The 19,392-nt window shown below is 41.5% G+C and overlaps 1 protein-coding gene across 2 annotated transcripts; it reads left to right on the top strand.

The window, feature by feature from the left end:
• The first annotated feature begins 773 nt into the window (after positions 1–773).
• On the top strand, positions 774–10,696 carry LOC115140248 (cytotoxic granule associated RNA binding protein TIA1-like). 2 transcript variants are annotated; one of them, XM_029678491.2, is made up of 12 exons: positions 779–902; positions 1,007–1,062; positions 1,961–2,057; positions 2,527–2,625; positions 3,822–3,876; positions 5,872–5,959; positions 6,114–6,189; positions 6,336–6,444; positions 6,669–6,764; positions 6,851–6,935; positions 7,047–7,188; positions 7,301–10,696. In XM_029678491.2, the coding sequence occupies exons 2-12, from the start codon at positions 1,025–1,027 to the stop codon at positions 7,457–7,459; spliced, it is 1,044 nt and encodes a 347-aa protein (XP_029534351.1). In that variant the 5' UTR covers positions 779–902; positions 1,007–1,024; the 3' UTR covers positions 7,460–10,696. The 2 variants fall into 2 exon arrangements, with proteins under 2 accessions (XP_029534352.1, XP_029534351.1); XM_029678492.2 differs by having other exon boundaries at positions 774–1,062; positions 7,304–10,696.
• The last annotated feature ends 8,696 nt before the right edge of the window (positions 10,697–19,392 follow it).

The following is a 19,392-nucleotide window of genomic DNA, read 5'->3' as shown; positions in this document are numbered from 1 at the left end:
CAGTCACGTGAGTTTCCAAGACGTGTGTTATTTTTTGTTCATCACCATTTTTTAAATATTTTTTTAAATACAATACAAAATAAACAATTTACATCGCTACATCAAACATGTCTAACAAAACACAACACAGGTATAAACAAGAAAATATTAAATAAAATAATAATAATATATAAATAAATAAAAAACAATTATAGTGCAATTGTATTCACTCGGGGAAAAAATGCATTATAATGATTCGGGAAGATGTTATTCACTAGGGATAATGTCTCAATTCAATTCAATTTTGGTATAGAATTCTGGAATTTTTGATTGTGTATAAAGTATTTGGCAACAAGAATTAAAAAAATTCACAATCATTTCAATGGTCTTGTTATTATTGCAATAGTAACATATTATATCCTTCATGTCAAAAACATGGGTGGTGTTCAAAATGGTAAATAACTATTCTGCAATGCTTTCCCAAAAATCTATCACAGATTTACTTTCATAGAACAAGTGTGTCAGATTTTCACATTTTTCACAGAAAATGCAGATATCATCAATGGCCACATATAATTACATGGATATATCGTATATCTTATGTAGAATTTTAAAGTGCACAATATTTGTAAGGCATCAACCAAGTTTTGTCCCAGACAATGTCGGGATTTGTTCATCACCAGTGTCTTGGTAATGTCACTTAAAAGGTCGTCATTATAAAACGCAAGATTACAAGCAGATATGGTTTCGAAATAGTGGTTTTACTGACGCCTGCAGCTGAAGTGTGTTACACATTATTTGGTCCATTCATTGCGCATGCGACCGTGGACATCCGCTCTTATTTTCCGCCATCTTCCACTTCGGCTGTGCACCCATTGTTCATACAAGCTGATCACGGCTGGTTTCCACAGTCAGCGACTGAGGTGATTTGTGCCCCTTTTTATAAATACTCCTGTAAGTCTGCATGAACTGTATCAGAAAGTGCGTGTGTATCCCTCAAAATACCATACACTGATTACTCTCGCAGGGCGCGACGTACGAAAACATGATGATGATGATGGACGACGAACAGCCCAAAACCCTGTAAGTAACTAACATTAACGCGGGCTGGCTAGCAGTAGCTAGCTACTTTTACATGTGTCTATAATAAAGTGTGTTCCAGCATTTAAAAACGTCCATGTACTAATGTCTTATCTGTCAATGTGTGACCATTATTGATGTAGATGGTGTAACTCAAACGGGCCAGTCCATGGCTCGAGATTTGTCAGAACACAGTTGGCTAGCTAGCTGCTCGTTCGCTTTCGCCGAAACGAAAACTAGTTATAGTTAGCTACCTACGTCTCAACAGCTATATATATATATATATCTCGTTCTAACCAGCTAACTACTAGCTAGTTACTTGATATAGTTTTTATTCATATGTCCATAACAGAAATGAGCTACTACTGTTACTTTTAACGCTACCGTCTTGTCAAAGCAGCAATCATTGGCTAACTTTCAGCTAACAACCTTACTTTCGTGGAAAATATGCAGAGACAGGCGTGTCATCCACTAATTTGTGCCCTGGCGTCAGCCAATTTGCACAGTATTACATTTAATCGGTAACCAAAATTATGTTATGGATTTATTGAGTTTAATATGATAGCTAGCTGGCTAACTAGCTTACATCCACACATTCCAACAAGCAAGGGACTGCGCGAGGCCCAACTCCAAGCGTCATGCAATGCATGCCTTTCTACCGGCTGCTGGGGATGATAGCCACGTAAACGAGAGTCAGATTTTTGGGGGGACGGCCAGAAGTTGCTTTAAACGAAATATGCGTCAAACGCAAGGGTTAGATAAGGTTAGTTGTCTCACTGAAGTAACTATACTGTTCTGGCTAATTGTAAGTGCAGCAGTGTACCCTACATTTTGCTTCCCTGGAAGAAGTATCTAAACTTGCTTAGAACTTCCTAGTCACGTGCTTGTTTTTTCCCTCCAGGTATGTAGGGAACCTGTCTAGGGATGTCACTGAGCCCCTCATCCTACAGGTTTTCACACAGATCGGCCCCTGCAAGAGCTGTAAAATGATTTTTGATGTGAGTATTCCTGGACCCAAGAGAATTACATGCACACAATAATGTAATTATTGTGGGTAGTTGGATTAATATGTTAGTTGCTTGATTATGTTAATGTTCTTTTTGGGAAGCATATTTGCATGTGAAAACTTGTAAGACTCTTGTATTCAATTATGCTGAACACACTCGCTCTAAAGAGGGAGGCTTGCTCGGCTGGTGCAAGCACATACGCAGATCAAACACAGCAGGAATCCTGAATTTAAGGTGTTTACATGTCCTAATGATTTGAAAGATTGCTAAAAAAAATACTGGTTTTAATCGCCGTATGCTTACTTGGTTTTGACCTTATGCTGATTTAAGATGAGCAGAGTAATGTGTTTATAACTTGCATAATCTGCCTACTGCCATGATCAGTATATAAAAATATGACAAATATGGCGTTATTAGTGTGCATATAAACATCCTCATTGTAACTCTTGTTATCTTACAGACTGCAGGCAATGATCCATACTGCTTTGTGGAGTTCTATGAACACAGGCATGCTGCTGCTTCGCTGTCTGCCATGAATGGACGTAAAATTATGGGTAAGGTAAGCTATCGTATCTACAAGTTGAGTTGGGATGGGTGAGTTATGGTTTTGAGCATCCAGTAGGCAAAAACTATGAGGATTAGCTGTGTCAGGCAGTGAGTTTCTCAACAATGTTGAAATGGCAAAGTCATGAATTGATTTGCTTTGTGAGAATGGCTTATTCCGACTTCCCGTCCACAGGTAAGTACTTTGATTCCCCAGATTAAATGAGACTGAAAGATGTGATCTCATTCCAAATATAGGCCTAACCACCACAGTTGGTTCCAATGCTGACTACCAGGCATGTTCGTGTATAATATATATGATCCTATTGCTCCAAATATGGAGTAGGTTAGTTCTGTTATATGGACATCCAGTGCATTTCTGTCTTAGTGGTTGATAGACTATATATTAGAGATTAAAATGTTCTTGACCCATCACTGGTTTTGTAAAAGAAAACAATCAGTATGCTTTTTTCTTCATATATATATATATATTTTAAAATATAAACTAGGGAAGCCAGTTAAGAACAAATTCTTATTTACAATAACTGCCTACCTCAGCCAAATCCTCCCCTAACCCGGATGACGCTGGGCCAATTGTGCGCCGCCCTATGGGACTCCCGATCACTGCCGGTTGTGATAAATCTAAAACAATTTCAGTACCTTTTCCAGACTCACAGCTTCACAATACATATAGGGTCTAACCTCAGGAGAAATATATATTCAGTGCCAATTATTTTATCCTCAGCAGGTAATGAAGGACCATTTGAGGAGTAATACAAGTTGATAATGTCACTGGTTTGTAAGTCCTTTGTTACTTGGACCTTTTACTCAGTAGTTTATAGTCCACTTGTTTATGGAGTGCACAGTTCTTCCATGTTCTGTTCTCTGCTTGTCACGGCATTGAGATTCACTCTGCGTTTGGTCAGGTGGCTCATTTGTTTCTCACAGACTGCACCACAGAAACTGAGGTAGTAATATAGCCCACTGTATCCAAATTATATAAACATCTAGCCTGCTCACTATCGCACTCTCAATTTAAGGGGTTTTATTGGCATGGGAAACATATGTTTACATTGCCAAAGCAAGTGAAATAGATCATGAAGAAAAGTGAAATTGAAAATATGGGTGTTTATCAAAATTGGATTTGTTTTCAAATTCTTTGGTCTGTAATCTGAGGGAAATGTCTCTAATATGGTAATTCTCTCTCTCTAGGAGGTTAAAGTCAACTGGGCCACAACACCAAGCAGTCAGAAGAAAGACACAAGCAGTAAGTGCCCAGCTCCCTTATCAGTTAGTTCCATAGGAAAATAGTGAGGTTCTCTCTGTAAATGTGGTCTTCCACACCATAGATATACAAATACATCTCTATATGGGCAACTCCACTGTAACAGAATGATGCAGAGACTCAGAATTTTCACTTTAAAATATGTATAACAAAAAACAATTATTGCAAAGTTAAACAAACCATACAATTCTATGCACAAGGACTACTTCGAACAATTTCCGCTGAAGATTTTACTAAACACATTTACTTGAACAGTGCAGTTGCAACATTTGGTAAGAGAATTACAATTTGTGTGGTTTGTTCTGTCATTCTGTTACTTACTTTCTGCACTGTTCTTCAAGTAAATGTGTTTTAGAAAAATGTTCAGTGATCATTGTTAAATGTAGTCATTGTGCATAGAGTTGTATGGTTTTAACTTTGCAGTCAACTCATCAAAAAAAGAAACGTCCTCTCACTGTCAATTGCATTTATTTTCAGAGAACTTAACATGTAAATATTTGTATGAACATAAGATTCAACAACTGAGACATAAACTGAACAAGTTCCACAGATATGTGACTAACAGAAATAGAATAATGTGACCCTGAACAAAGGGGGAATCAAAAGTAACAGTAAGTATCTGGTGAGGCCACCAGCTGCATTAAGTACTGCAGTGCATCTCCTCCTTGTAGACTGCACCAGATATGCCAGTTCTTGCTGTGAGCTGTTACCCCATTCTCCACCAAGGCACCTGCAAGTTCCCAGACACTTCTGGGGGGGAATGGCCATAGCCCTCATCCTCCGATCCAACAGGTCCCAGAAGTGCTCAATGGAATTGAGATCCGGGCAGAATATTCCTGTCTTGCAGAATATCACGCACAGAACAAGCAGTATGGGTGGTGGCATTGTCATGCTGGAGGGTCATGTCAGGATGGGTACCACATGAGGGAGGAGGATGTCTTCCCTGTAATGCACATCGTTGAGATTGCCTGCAATGACAACAAGCTCAGTCCGATGATGCTGTGACACACCGCCCCAGACTATGACGGACCTCCAACTCCAAACCGCTCCAGAGTACAGGCCTCGGTGTAACGCTCGTTCCTTCAAAGATAAACGCGAATCCGACCATCACCCCCGGTGAGACAACTGCAACTCGTCAGTGAAGAGCACTTTTTGCCAGTCCTGTCTGGTCCAGCGACGGTGGGTTTGTGCCCATAGGCAATGTTGTTGCCGGTGATGTCTGGTGATGACAGGCCTTACAACAGGCTTACAAGCCCTCAGTCCAGCCTCTCTCAGCCTATTTCGCACAGTCTGAGCACTGATGGAGGGATTGTGCCTTCCTGGAGTAACTTGGGCAGTTGTTGTTGCCATCCTGTACCTGTCCCGCAGGTGTGATGTTCGGATGTACCGATCCTGTGTAGGTGTTACACGTGGTCTGCCACTGCGAGGACAACCAGCTGTCCGTCCCGTCTCCCTGTAGCGCTGTCTTAGGCGTCTCACAGTACGGACATTGCAATTTATTGCCCTGGCCACATCTACAGTTCTCATGTCTCCTTGTAGGGTGCCTAAGGCACATTCTTGCAGATGAGCAGGGTCCCTGGGTCTTCCCCCCCCCCCCATAGTCAGTAGAAAGGCCTTTTCAGTGTCCTAAGTTTTCATAACTGTGACCTTAATTGCCTACAGTCTGTAAGCTGTTAGTGTCTTAACGACCGTTCCACAGGTGGTGTTCATTAATTGTTTATGGTTCATTGAACAAGCATGGGAAACAGTGTTTAAACCCTCTACAATGAAGATCTGTGAAGTTATTTGGATTTTTACAAATTGTCTTTGAAAGACAGGGTCCTGAAAAAAGGACATTTTCTTTTTTTGCTGAGTTTACATTTTAAAGGAAAAAATCAGTCTGCATCATTCTGTTAACATGGAATTGCACATCTCTCAATTTCTTCACAATGTGCTGCATCCAGCAAGGAGTCACAATTGTTGATGTCCTCCCAACAGATCATTTCCATGTCTTTGTTGGAGATCTCAGCCCCGAAATCACAACAGATGATGTCAAAGCTGCCTTCGGCCCATTTGGGAGGATATCGTATGTACCTTACAAACATTAATGTCTATCTGCTCTATCACAGGGTTACATTGGATAGCTTAAGTCCTGAAGAGTAATTGGTGTGATATCAGTCAGTAATTTGTTTACATGGTCACATTACTCCTTATTGAGTGAATGGTGTGTTTCTCCTCAGGGATGCTCGTGTGGTCAAAGATATTGCCACAGGGAAATCTAAAGGCTATGGTTTTGTCTCTTTCTTCAACAAGTGGGTAAGTGTTACAGATGGACGTAATCACTTATGGGGGGGTCATAATAACTCATAATGGAAGAGTTTCCTGTAAATGTAGTCAACATTATCCTTTGGTATTTGGGTATGTAGATGGGTCATATGATGAATCTCTTTTACTACCCACAGGATGCAGAGAATGCCATTCAGCAAATGGGTGGCCAATGGCTAGGTGGCAGACAGATCAGGACCAACTGGGCCACTAGAAAACCCCCAGCCCCTAAAACCACCTATGAAAGTGAGTCCAGGCAAGAAGTCATTGGTTTCCAGCGCATTTGTCATTGAGAAGAAATGTTAAGTTTTTATCTTACAACTATATTCTCTATTTTATCCTCTAACACTGGTTGAGTTCAGAGGACAATGTCATACATTTTACTCCATTGTGTGATCAATGGAGCCCCTAAGATCTTCTTATTTTGTTGAATGGTAATGTATTAACTTTCATTCTCCTGTTCCCAATAGCCAACACCAAGCACCTGGCCTTTGATGAGGTAGTGAACCAGTCAAGCCCCAGTAACTGCACTGTGTACTGTGGGGGAGTCAGCACCGGTCTAACAGGTTGGTAGTCTGTCATTCAACTGTTTACTTTCTGTTGTGTGTGAGAGAGAGAGGGGTCTTTGACATGCCTCCCTCCTGTTTTCTAGAACAATTGATGAGACAGACCTTCACCCCCTTTGGACAAATCATGGAAATCCGTGTGTTCCCAGACAAAGGATATTCCTTTGTGAGGTATGCCATGAGATGAAAAATTGCTAAACCTCTGACAAAGACTTAGTATCATTGAAATACAATTTTATGCATATGTTTCTCAGTACCATATTTTGACTCTTCTCTGTTCAGGTTTAACTCTCACGAGGGAGCAGCCCATGCAATTGTGTCTGTGAATGGTACTTCGATAGAGGGACATATGGTGAAGTGTTACTGGGGTAAAGAGACCCCGGACATGATTAGCTCTATGCAGCAGGTTCAGCAAGTTCCCCAGGTATGAAGCAAGAGCCAGAGGCTTCCACTCATCGGCATAGCTTATGCACAGCTTACGCACGCATGCATACACAGGCACACACTCTTACACTGTTGTCCTCTCTCCCCTGCAGCAGAATAAAGTGGGCTTTGCAGCCCAGCCCTATGGCCAGTATGCCCAGTGGTACGGCAATGCCCAGCAGATTGGCCAGTATGTCCCCAATGGGTGGCAGGTACCCACCTATGGCGTTTACGGCCAGGCCCAGGCCTGGAACCAGCAGGGTTTTCAGTAAGTACACAAGGACATCTGTAGGGCTCCCCTCCCCTCCAGCAACAAGGCTGCAGCTGAATGTCTGAGTGTCTTTGGCTGGGCTTCCCAAGGACAGCTAGGCTCCAGCCCAGTCGCCTGCAGCTCTGGCCAGGGGAAGGAAGGAGCCAAAGATGTCCTCCAACCTTCACTCTCGCCACCATATCCAGCTTATGAGGACAAAGACAAAAAAAACGCATTTAAAAAAATAGATATAATCAAAGATTTAATTTGTGATTTATTGGTCAACATAACAGCAATTTCATCCTTTTTTCCCCATCGGAGTTTGATCCTTTTTCTTTTTTTATATATAGAAAGAGTATTAATTAATGTCCTTTTTGGCCTTTCAAAATGGCCACTATTCTGGGTCTAATTGGACTTGTCGCCAGATGTGAGTGTCCGCTCAATGAACTACATCGTCCTAGACAGTGAGGAAACTGGGATTGTTGAATACACAGAAAGGGACCTGCTGCCCTGCCCTCTGAAGCTCTTCCCAGTGCAGAGGGATACATCTTAGTGTGCACGTGTCGCATCCACGTTATTATTTTTTTAAGTGCCATGTCATCTTTTGTTACTTCATGCACACTTGTTTTTACTCGGAACTTTAATTTGCCCTTAATTTGTTGAATATGATTTTTTTTCTCCTGAGTTAAGACATTGCTACTTGAAATGGGATGTTGTATGAATTTGTGTTGGTAGATTATAGCTACATTTGACATATGACTGGTCATTTGCTTGTCTCAAATTGGTAGAATTGGGTTTGACAAATCCTGTTAACTGCTCTTACAACAGGAGAAACATTGATAATGAGTTTACCACAGTTTTTTTTTAGTTCTTGTTTTTCTCTAATCTAGAGAACCAAAGAATGGAGTAACTTGGAATAATTTTCTGAAATCCTAAATCTTACTTTTTTGGAAATAGAAATTGCAGAGTTACTTAACTAGATTGTATGTAAACATCCCACCAAAATTTTGTGAGTCCATGCAAATATTCTTATGAGGAAATATTAGGCTACAAAGAAATAGTTAAGCAATAATGCCTGGGAATTATAGTTGACAACTGCTGACAAGGGCTGTTCTGAAACTGTTTTAAATCCTAAAATCAATCTGTCTGAGCTACAGGCTCCCCAACTCTTACTACGTTGAACTCATCAGTCAATGTTGCCAATACCAGATGTACTGACTGTTCCAATGTTAACTTTTCCCTTCAGGTATTTGTTTCATACTGGATGTTGCTAAAGATTTGATCAGGAAAAACAAGTCGTGAATGGGGTTTTGGCATGAAACAGTCACATTTTAGTTATTCATTTGCAGTGTTACAGGATTCAGGGAAGAAGTTTAAAATTCAACTTCAAAGCCAAATTTAAACGCAGCTAGTCCCACGCCGTTCATTGACCCATTTCAGCAACTTCGGGTTGGATACGAGGAGTCAAGACGCATGCAAACATATTTTATGTAAAGCTAAACCAGTTGATCATGACTAATTTAATACACTGAGCCTATGCTCTGTCAGCATGCCCACACTCACAAATACCATCCTTCGCTCTGTTTCCCTTTTCAATATCAAATCCCTTTCTCTCTCTCCCTACCATATTCTCTGCTCTCTTAGTTTTGTGCTGATCCTCTGACATACCCTGACCCTCGTGGGCTCGCACGTTCTGTCCTCAGCTGGCGCTTGCTCAGTTTATTTGTTGTGTGTGCTGTCTGCTTGAGTCCCAAATGGCTCCCCTATGTAGTGCACTACTTTTTCAGGGCCCTGGACAAAAGTAGTACACTATAAAGGGAATAGGGTGCCGTTTGGTATTAAGCCTGTCTTGCTTTCGCCTCTTTAACCTGCTGGTGTTTTTTTTCTTTCCCCCCCTGTTTGCAGTCACTTACTGGCCAGTGCTGGGTGGACAGGTGTGAGTGCCCTCCGTAATGGTGGGGTTATGGAAGTTACACAGGGATTGAATGGGAGTATGCTAGCAAACTAGGCCAGTATGGGAGCCACAGGATACCCCACACACTGATGATTGGGGGGCGGGGGGGGGTGTAGTCAACTTCTTACTGGCTACTGGAGCACCACAGGGATCTGTGTTATATCCCTGCCTCTTGGGGCAGACTAAGACTTGGCATTTGAAGGGGAAGTTTACCTCTGCTTAGGCTCATGAAACTGATTTCATAGGAGGTTAAGGGGAGCCATGGAGGACTGGAATAAACCACACATATTATGCTGCCCTTGTTAGACGGACTGTACATGGCCAGTGCTGTACCATTTTTAAATTAATATCACTTAAGGAGAGACTTTAGGATTTGCGCCATTGTTGGTATGTTTACAGTGTCTCAAACCCATTTTCATAAGGACTTAAAGTCAAAATAAATCGCTTTTGATTGAAGAATAATAATCCATTTAGAGTTTGATGCAATGAATCATGTCAAAAGTAATGGCTCCTTCACTTTTTGGGGGGTTTGAAGTAATAAAATGGGTAACTTTATTATTTTTTTCTTGCATTTTGTTTTCAATTCAGCCAATTGCAGGGATAGATGCCACTGCTTTCTTTCTGTAGGGGCAGACAAATATTGCACAGTATTCTCTTGTTTTTACAAATTTGATTTCCAAGAGGTTTCTTTTTGCATTCCACCTTTCCCCTTTATATATTTTGGATGGCCTCAACATTTGCTTAATGTGTAAATAACCATACCTTGATTTCAAGCTGTATGAAGGAAAATCCAAATGTTCACTAAGGGAGCTTGTTTGCTTTCTTTGTTTCGATAACTGAATAAATTAAAAATTATTAGTAGCAGCATTATCAAATGCATATCCATGGTAACTGGCATAGTGATACATGTGCATCCAGGAAGGGAAAAGACAGCATTGCTATGCAGTGCAAAAATGAACACAATTTTTACTTTGAATAGTAATTCTGTGCATAAATTGAGTTTTCTGCCATTTTCTATGAAGTAAGATCAGTATTTTTTTATGGAAAAACCTGAATGAATCTGAAATGTGCGCTGTTGCCCCTTGAACATGTTTTAATACCAGAGGGACCAGACCCATTGTGTTGCCTTAGAGTTGATTGCTTTTAATGGACACAATATCATTAAAGATTAGGCAGTGCCTACAGACATTTTCAAAACTTTTGTTTTGAAAACTGTTTTACTCTGGGGTTTGATAATGTTTCTGCTACTGTAATAACCAATGTGTTCTTGCTTTGTCCAATTAAATTGCTGATGTGCAAAAACAATTTTCTGTCCTGTGTGATTAGTAGAGTGGAAAATATTCAAACAAGTATTCCAAGTGCCTATAAAAGTTAGTTTTATTATAGAGATTGAAGTGTGATAGGATAATTACAACCAAATCACACATTGAGGGGTGTAAGGGGCATGGGGAACAAACAACTTCAATATTTGCTTCCTTTGTTGTGGTTCTTGTAGTTGTACCACAGAACAAGGATATGTGTTTCACCAGATGTATAAATCTGAAGCATCAGGTTGAAATGTCTATTCCTCACTGAACATGGTTAGGAAAGAGAGCCATTGATTTGGGTTTATATGCATCATTGGAGGAAGCCCAGTTCTGGCAGTGGGAGAGAATGGAGCAAGACGGAACTGGGCTGACGACGTGCTTATTTTATCAGCGAAGAAAAGCCCGATTTCATGTTTCTGATCTCAACTAAAATGTGTTTCTAACAGAGTGCACTAAGTTTTGACAAAGTTTCTGAAAATATTGTTTACGAGTGCAAGGGGCAAATTTAGTTATTCAACAGGAACACAAAGTGTTCCCAAAAGAAAATATACAAGTACATGAGAATAGGAACTTGCTTGCTCACCTCCTTGCTTGTTCTGCCCACAACTTTTTATTTAACTTGGCAAGTCAGTTAAGAACAAATTGTTATTTACAATGACAGCCTAGGAACAGTGGGTTAACTGCCTTGTTCAGGGGCATATTTGGTTGTACCAAATATTTTTTATAACTAACCCAAGATGTTTTATAACTAACCCAAGATAGACCAGAGCCTGTTGTGGGAGTAAATTAATCATAGTAGGCAGAACATGCAAGGAGGTGGGCAGAGCCAAGCATGAACTAGTGAGATCCTATTGATGTGTTTTTGTCCATTAAAATAACATCAAGTTGATCAGAAATACAGTGTAGACGTTAATGTTGTAAATGACTATTGTAGCTGGAAATAGCCGATTTTTAATGGAATATCTAATGGAATAGGCATACAGAGGCCCATTATCAGCAACCATCGCTCTTGTGTTCCAATGGCACGTTGGGTTAGCTAATCCAAGTTTATCATTTTAAAAGGCTAATTGATGATTAGAAAACCCTTTTTCAATTATGTTAACACAGCTGAAAATGGTTGTTCTGCTTAAATAAGCAATAAAAATGGCCTTATTTAGACCAGTTGAGTATCTGGAGCATCAGCATTTGTGGGTTCGATTACAGGCTCAAAATGGCCATAAACAAATAACCTTCTAATGAAACTCATGTCTATTTTTGTTCTGAGAAATGAAGGCTATTCCATGTGATAAATTGCCAAGAAACTGAAGATCTCGTACAACGCTGTGTACTATTCCCTTCACAGAACAGCGCAAACTGGCTCTAACCAGAATAGAAAGAGGAGTGGGGTGCACAACTGAGCAAGAGGACAAGTACATTAGTGTCTAGTTTGAGAAAGCAGGGCCACCAGCAGGAAGGTAAGAAGTGCGACCACAGTGCTGATGCCCTGGATGAACCTCCGGAAATAGTTGGCAAATCCCAGGAATCGCTGGACTGCTTTCACAGAGTTGGGGATGGGCCATGACCTGACAGCACTGACACATTGCTCCTCCATCTCTACTCCCTCTGTGGATATGAGGTAGCCTGAAAATGACACGGACTGCTGGAAAAACAAACACTTCTCTTGTTTAACATATAGATCATGCTCCAAAGTCTTCCCAGCGCAGACCTGACTAAAGAGCACAGACCTAAACCACTGTGCCCCGTCCCAGCATGTCCCGAAACACTTCGTTAATAAAGGCCTGGAAGACTGAAGGAGCATTAGATAGGCCTAAAGGCATCACGAGATACTCGTAATGGCCGGTGATAGTGCAAAAGGCCGTTTTCCATTTGTCTCCTGCAAGAATGCGCACCAGATTGTTGGCGCTCTTCAAGTCCAGTTCTGCGAAGTACTACGCCCTGTGCATTTGTTCGATGATGGTTGGGTTGAGGGGTAAAGGATAGCTGAACTTAACGGTGGCTTTATTCAGAGGTCGATAATCAATGCAGGGGCGCAGTCCCCCATCCTTCTTTTTAACAAAAAAATAATGTAGCCTGGGTCTTAGAGAAAACCCGGTGCAGATCCTGGTATTCCTCCGGTAAATCCACTTGAGAGGCGTGGTCCGGACTTTCCACCGTAGTGATGTTGACACCTCCCTTGACACTTCTGCGACCAACCCAGCAGTCTCCCCTCGGACCAGAAAATAACAGGGTTATGCCAACTCAACCAGGGGAGACCTAATACAACAGATGTGGGTGTCAATAATCAAAAAGGTTATCTGTTCTAAATGAGTGTCATGGGTCAGCAGAGAAATGGGAACAGTGATGTATGAGCCCTGTCTCTATTGGACGATTATCCAGCGCTCGAACCGGAATGGGTGACTGTGGGGGAACCAAAGGAATGCGTAATGCAGTGGCCCGTGCGCTATCTAAAAGATTCCCGGCGCTAGGGTATAGGCGCTAGGGTATTCAGGGAATTTAATGGGAAAACACACTGGTTGAGTTGAAAGGCAGTTAACCCACTGTTCCTAGGCCGCCATTGAAAATAAGAATTTGTTCTTAACTGACTTGCCTAGTTAAATAAAGGTAAAATAAAAAATAAAAAGAAGGGAGGGGAGATCTTGCATCCTACCTGGGTTAGAGCAGGAGAATTCCCTGGCTTGTCACCTCCTCGCCTACGATCTGCCTCGGGCAAACGTGCAGAGCCCACCTCCATCGGCTCTGGCCACGGAGCAGGTGTAGCCATGGGCTCCGGATTCCGTGCAGGTCTTTTTCGGGACCGCAGGACGTTGTCCAAACGAATCGCCATGCTGATGAGCTGGTCGAGTGACAGGTTGTCATCACCGCAGGCTAACTCCATCTATATCTCCTCCCGCAGTCCGCTGCGGAACAGGTGACCAGAGACGACTCGTTCCATCCGGTGGAGGCCGTGATGGTCCGGAACTCCATAGCGAACTCCGAGGCGGTCCTAGATCCCTGGCGTAGTCGGAGTTGGCGTTCACCCCCCTCTCGGCCCTCCACAGGATGATCAAACGCCGAGCGGAAGGGGAGGGTGAAGCGCTCGTAGGACTCGACCTCGGGTCCGCCCGTTTCCCAGATATCCCAGTCCATGGCCCGTCCGGTCATGACCATTGCAAACCCTGTCTCTGGAGATGACCATGGCCACCCTGTCTCTCCCGGAGACTGCCTCGGCGTAGCAAGTGAGGTACATGTCACATTGCAGAAGGAATCCATTGCAACTGGCTGGCGCTCTGTCAAAGTATTCCAGGAAGGACAGGGGTATTCCACGGACCGGCTCAGATGGGACGGAGGCAGGTAGTGGTGTGGGGGCTGGTGCCGGAACCGGTGCTGGAGACTCGAGGGACTGCACATTCCCCTCCAAATGCAGGATGGTTGCCAGCACGCTGTCCATGGCGCTGCCAAGTCTGGAGAGACAGTCCTCTTGATGCTGGACTATCTCTGAATATTGACGCTCGGTTTCTCCTGCTGTCTTTAGTTAGTGGGATGGTTATTCTGTCATGTTGTATAATGATAGGATACAAGCGCAGGAATAGGTAATAGTTTTTTAAATTTCTCCACCCAAACTAAGAGCGAGATGTAAACCTCTAAATAATACACGGGACGAGATCCGTAAAAGAAGGGCACAATAACACGTAGCATGGAAGCCGATACAGCATCACAGGTGCTCACAAGACCAACGGACCTGGTAACAATAACCGACAAGGGGGAACAGAGGGCACATATATACACATACTAATCAGGGGGAATCGACTCTATCTAACATGTTACTGGGCCCACCCATAACCGCAGCCATACTCTGGACTTAGCTATTACCAAGTGTCTTCCTATTGACATGTCCTCTATTGTTGATGTTACTTTATCTGATCACCACTGTGTATTTTTTACTACCTTGTTGCCCATAGCACAGGGTAATACTGAACGCAATTATTAAGAAACGCCATCTTACCTTTGAAGTTGCACCAGATTTTTTTCAGTGGATAAACAATACACCATCATCTTGTGATGATTTAGTTGATAACTTTAATAGCAAATTCGGGGCAACCATTGATGCTTTAGCTCCAGTAAGGTTGAAAGAGGATCCAAACGGAGAGAAACTTGGATGAGAAATTCCAGAAAGTAATAGCAGTGGAGAAAGTCACATTTGCAGGTCAATTATGATATTCTGAGAGAATAACTTGGCATATACAGTTGAAGTCGGAAGTTTACATACACTTAGGTTGGAGTGCGGTGGTTAATTTCTTTACTATCAAATGAGGAGAGACAAACTTGTCACACAAGTCAGAGTTATACTTACACCAAATCTTTAATCACTTATTAATAAGGAAGCAGGTCAATACAACGCACAAATATAAAGTGAATGGATTGAGTGCTCTACGATAATGATGGCTGGTCGACGATTCACGATCAGATGATTTGTTGAGAGCCCCGAGACAAAAGTACAAAGGTCTTTTATAGCCAAGATACTATACACCCCTTTCAACCTACATGAAGAACAACAGATATATAGAATGGGTCACAAGTTTAAAATGTGTATAAAAGATACCTATAATACATAGCAGACAGTATGTGATGTATCAACAGTTTTCATTGTATAGACCAGTGTCTGGTCCTTTGACTCCAAACTGGAACCATCTTTCCCTGGTACGGTATAGAACAGAAATATTAACTCATGCTCTGGAATGCTCTAGGTTTTATCACCCAAAAGACATTGTAAATCTCCTGTCAGTGTTATCTCCCAGAGGCCCATCGTCAGTAGAACACACACACACAATAGTTTAGAAGAACCCTCTAATCTCAAATCAAATCAAATCAAATTTAAATTCAAATGGTTGAATAAAACAACCATTTGATGCAATAAAAGTATTATAACATAATCTTGCAATTTGTCCGCCATAGGAGTCATTAAAACTTGTTTTTCAACCACTCCACAAATGTCTTGTTAACAAACTATAGTTTTGACAAGTCGGTTAGGACATCTACTTTGTGCATGACACAAGTAATTTCCAACAATTGTTTACAGACAGATTATTTCACTTATCATTCACTGTATCACAATTCCAGTGGGTCAGAAGTTTACATACACTAAGTTGACTGTGCCTTTAAACAGCTTGGAAAATTCCAGAAAATAATGTCATGACTTTAAAAGCTTCTGATAGGCTAATTGGCATCATTTGAGTCAATTGGATGTGTACCTGTGGATGTATTTCAAGGCCTACCTTCAAACTTAGTGCCTCTTTGCTTTTGACATCATGGGAAAATCAAAAGAAATCAGCCAACACCTCAGAAAAAAATGTAGACCTCCACAAGTCTGGTTCATCCTTGGGAGCAATTTCCAAATGCCTGAAGGTACCACGTTCATCTGTACAAACAATAGTACGCAAGTATAAACAGCATGGGACCACGCAGCCACCATTCCGCTCAGGAAGGAGATGCGTTCTGTCTCCTAGAGATTAACGTACTTTGGTGAGAAAAGTGCAAATCAATTCCAGAACAACAGCAAAGGACCCTGTGAAGATGCTGGAGGAAACAGGGTCAAAAGTATCTATTTCCACAGTAAAACGAGTCCTATATTAACATAACCTGAAAGGCCGCTCAGCAAGGAAGAAGCCACTGCTTCAAAACCGCAATAAAAAAGCCAGACTACGGTTTGCAACTGCACATGGGGACAAAGATCGTACTTTTTGGAGAGATGTCCTCTGGTCTGATGAAACAAAAATAGAACTGTTTGGCCATAATGACCATTGTTTTGTTTGGAGGAAAAAGGGGGAGGCTTGCAAGCTGAAGAACACCATCCCAATCGTGAAGCACGGGGGTGGCAGCATCATGTTGTGGGGGTGCTTTGCTGCAGGAGGGACTGGTGCACTTCACCAAATAGATGGCATCATAGGGTCGGGAAATTACATGGACAATTATCTCAAGACATCAGTCAGGAAGTTAAAGCTTGGTCGCAAATGGGTCTTCCAAATGAACAATGACCCCAAGCATACTTCCAAAGTTGTGGCAAAATGGCTTAAAAGTCAGTTAGGATCACCACTTTATTTTAAGAATGTGAAATGTCAGAATAATAGTTGGGCGAATGATTTATTTCAGCTTTTATTTCTTCATCACATTCCCAGTGGGTCAGACATTTACATACCTTCAATTAGTATTTGGTAGCATTGCCTTTAAATTGTTTAACTTGGGTCAAACGTTTCGGGTAGCCTTCCACAATAAGTTTGGTGAATTTTGGCCCATTCCTCCTGACAGAGCTGTTGAAACTGAGGAAGGTTTGTAGGCCTCCTTGCTCGCACACACCTTTTCAGTTCTGCCCACAAATTATCTATAGGATTGAGGTCAGGGCTTTGTGATGGCCACACCTTGACTTTGTTGTCCTTAAAACAGGGATTTTTTTAATTGGATTAAATGTCAGGAATTGTGAAAAACTGAGTTTAAATTAATTTGGCTAAGGTGCATGTAAACTTCCGACTTCAACTGTATAACAAGGCAATTAGAAATGCCAGACAGGCTCATTTTTCTAACTTGATAATTAATTATCAGAATAATTGAGAGAGCACTCTTATCAAGCGTTTTCCCTGGTTGACACAGACATGCTCACGAAAGTGATATCACAACTTAAGCCTTCTACCTGTCTTCTCGATCCTATCCCCACCACCTTCTTAAAAACGGTTTTAATTGCATATGTGAAGTATTAATCACTCCCTGTTCACAGGCACTTTCCACACTGCACTAAAAACTGCTATGGTGAATCTATCTACTGTAGATTCTTCAGCTCTCAGCAATTTTCGGCCAATCTCCAACCTTCCTTTCTTAAGCAAAATTCTGGAGAAATTGGTTTTCAAACAGCTAAAAGATAATTATTTTTTTAAGTGCCAACTGTGTTTTTGAAAAATGTCAATCAGGTTGTCGTGCCCACCACAGCACATAGACAGCCTTAGTTAAAGTGGTAAGTTATCTTGAGCCAACACAGATACCAAACAGCTCTCTGTCTTTGTACTCATAGATTTAAGTGCTGCATTCAACACTGTTGAACATGATGACCTTCTGGACAGACTGAAGAGGTGGGTTAGCCTCTCCGGTCCAGTTCTAAATTGGTTTACAACTGACCGATTTAACCGGTCAAGAGTTTTTTGTCACCCTTGGTGAATATAACTCAAAAAATATATATATCACGTGGCGTTCCACAAGGTTCGATTTTGGGTCGGTACTGTTCAGATCATGGAATTATTGAGGCAGTGAAGCATGTTTTCTTCTTTTGGCTCTATACTCCAAAGGTTTGGATTTGAAATCCAACAATGACTATGTTAAAGTGCAAACTTTCAGCTTTAATTTGAGGGTATTTTCATCCATATCGGGTGAACCGTTTAGAAATTACTGCACTTGTTGTACATACTCCCCCATTTTAGGGGAACTAAAGTATTAGGACAAATTCACTTACGTGCATTAAAGTAGTAAATATTTAAGTATTTGGTCCCATATTCATGGCACACAATGACTACATCAAGCTTTTGACTACCAATTTATAAATGCATCTGCTGTTTTTTTTGTTTATGTTTCAGATTATTTTGTGCGCAGTTGAAATGAATGGTAAATAATGCAATTTTGGAGTCACTTTTATTTGTAAATAAGAAAAGCATATATTTCTAAACTTCTACATTAATGTGGATGCTACCATGATTACGGATAATCCTGAATTAATCGTGAATAGCGATGAGTGAGAAAATTACAGACGCACAAATACACTATATAGACAAAACTATGTGGACACCCCGTCAAATTAGTGGATTCTGCTATTTCAGCCACACCCGTTGTTGACAGGTATATAAAATCAAGCACACAGCCAAGAAATCTCCATAGACAAACATTGGCAGTTGAATGGCCTTACTGAAGAGCTCATTGACCTTCAATGTGGCACTGTCATTAGATGCCACCTTTCCAATAAGTCTGTTTGTAAATTCTTTGCCCTGCTAGAGCTGCCCCGGTCAACTGTAAGTGCTGTTATTGTGAAGTGGAAACATCCAGGAGCAACAACGGCTCAGCTGCAAAGTGGTAGGCCACACAAGCTCACCGAATGGGACCGCCGAGTGCTGAAGCGCGTAGCACATAAAAATAATCTGTCCTCAGTTGCAACACTCACTACTGTCATGACGTTGGCCTGGGGGTAGGTTTATGACAATCATAAATATCTCTTCCCTCCTTTTTCCTCTCTCCACCCTACTGATGTGAAATTTGAAAACCCCTTGGTTAACATAGAGATTCTGGGAACATCAGAAGGTGGGGGGAAATGAACTATTTTCTGGTAATCCGACCAATTGAACATATGCGGTGGTACTTGAATATGATGTCAGTTCGTTTGTCATCTGAGACATTCTCATCAATGATAGGAGGACATAAACTCTACAGTGGAAAGTGTGCACATTGTAGTTATCGGAGTCACATGGAATTGTTGTTCAATTTAAATGTTTGAATATAAAATTATTGGTGAAGAGATTAAACGTAATTCTAGCTTCCAAATGAGAGATTTGGGTTTTCATATGATTAGGGCTCTGGTCAATCAGTGGCCCGCCCCTGTGAAGAGACATGGGTTATAAAACTTTTCAAACACACCCTTCTCGCTCCACTATATAAAGCCTTGATGAAAATGTAACCTCCTTTTCCAAG

Source organism: Oncorhynchus nerka, linkage group LG13, assembly GCF_034236695.1.
Source record: "Oncorhynchus nerka isolate Pitt River linkage group LG13, Oner_Uvic_2.0, whole genome shotgun sequence".
In the NCBI taxonomy this organism is placed as follows: Eukaryota; Metazoa; Chordata; class Actinopteri; order Salmoniformes; family Salmonidae; genus Oncorhynchus; species Oncorhynchus nerka.
Note: the sequence above shows the minus strand (reverse complement) of the source record. Positions and strands in the feature narration are given on the sequence as shown.

Bases quoted from the DNA above. Each gene is read 5' to 3' on its own strand.
- LOC115140248 (XM_029678491.2), top strand. From the start codon at position 1,025: ATGATGATGATGATGGACGACGAACAGCCCAAAACCCT. The intron at 5,960-6,113 runs GTATGTACCTTA...GTTTCTCCTCAG, and splicing joins GGCCCATTTGGGAGGATATC to GGATGCTCGTGTGGTCAAAG. The intron at 6,765-6,850 runs GTTGGTAGTCTG...CCTGTTTTCTAG, and splicing joins AGTCAGCACCGGTCTAACAG to AACAATTGATGAGACAGACC.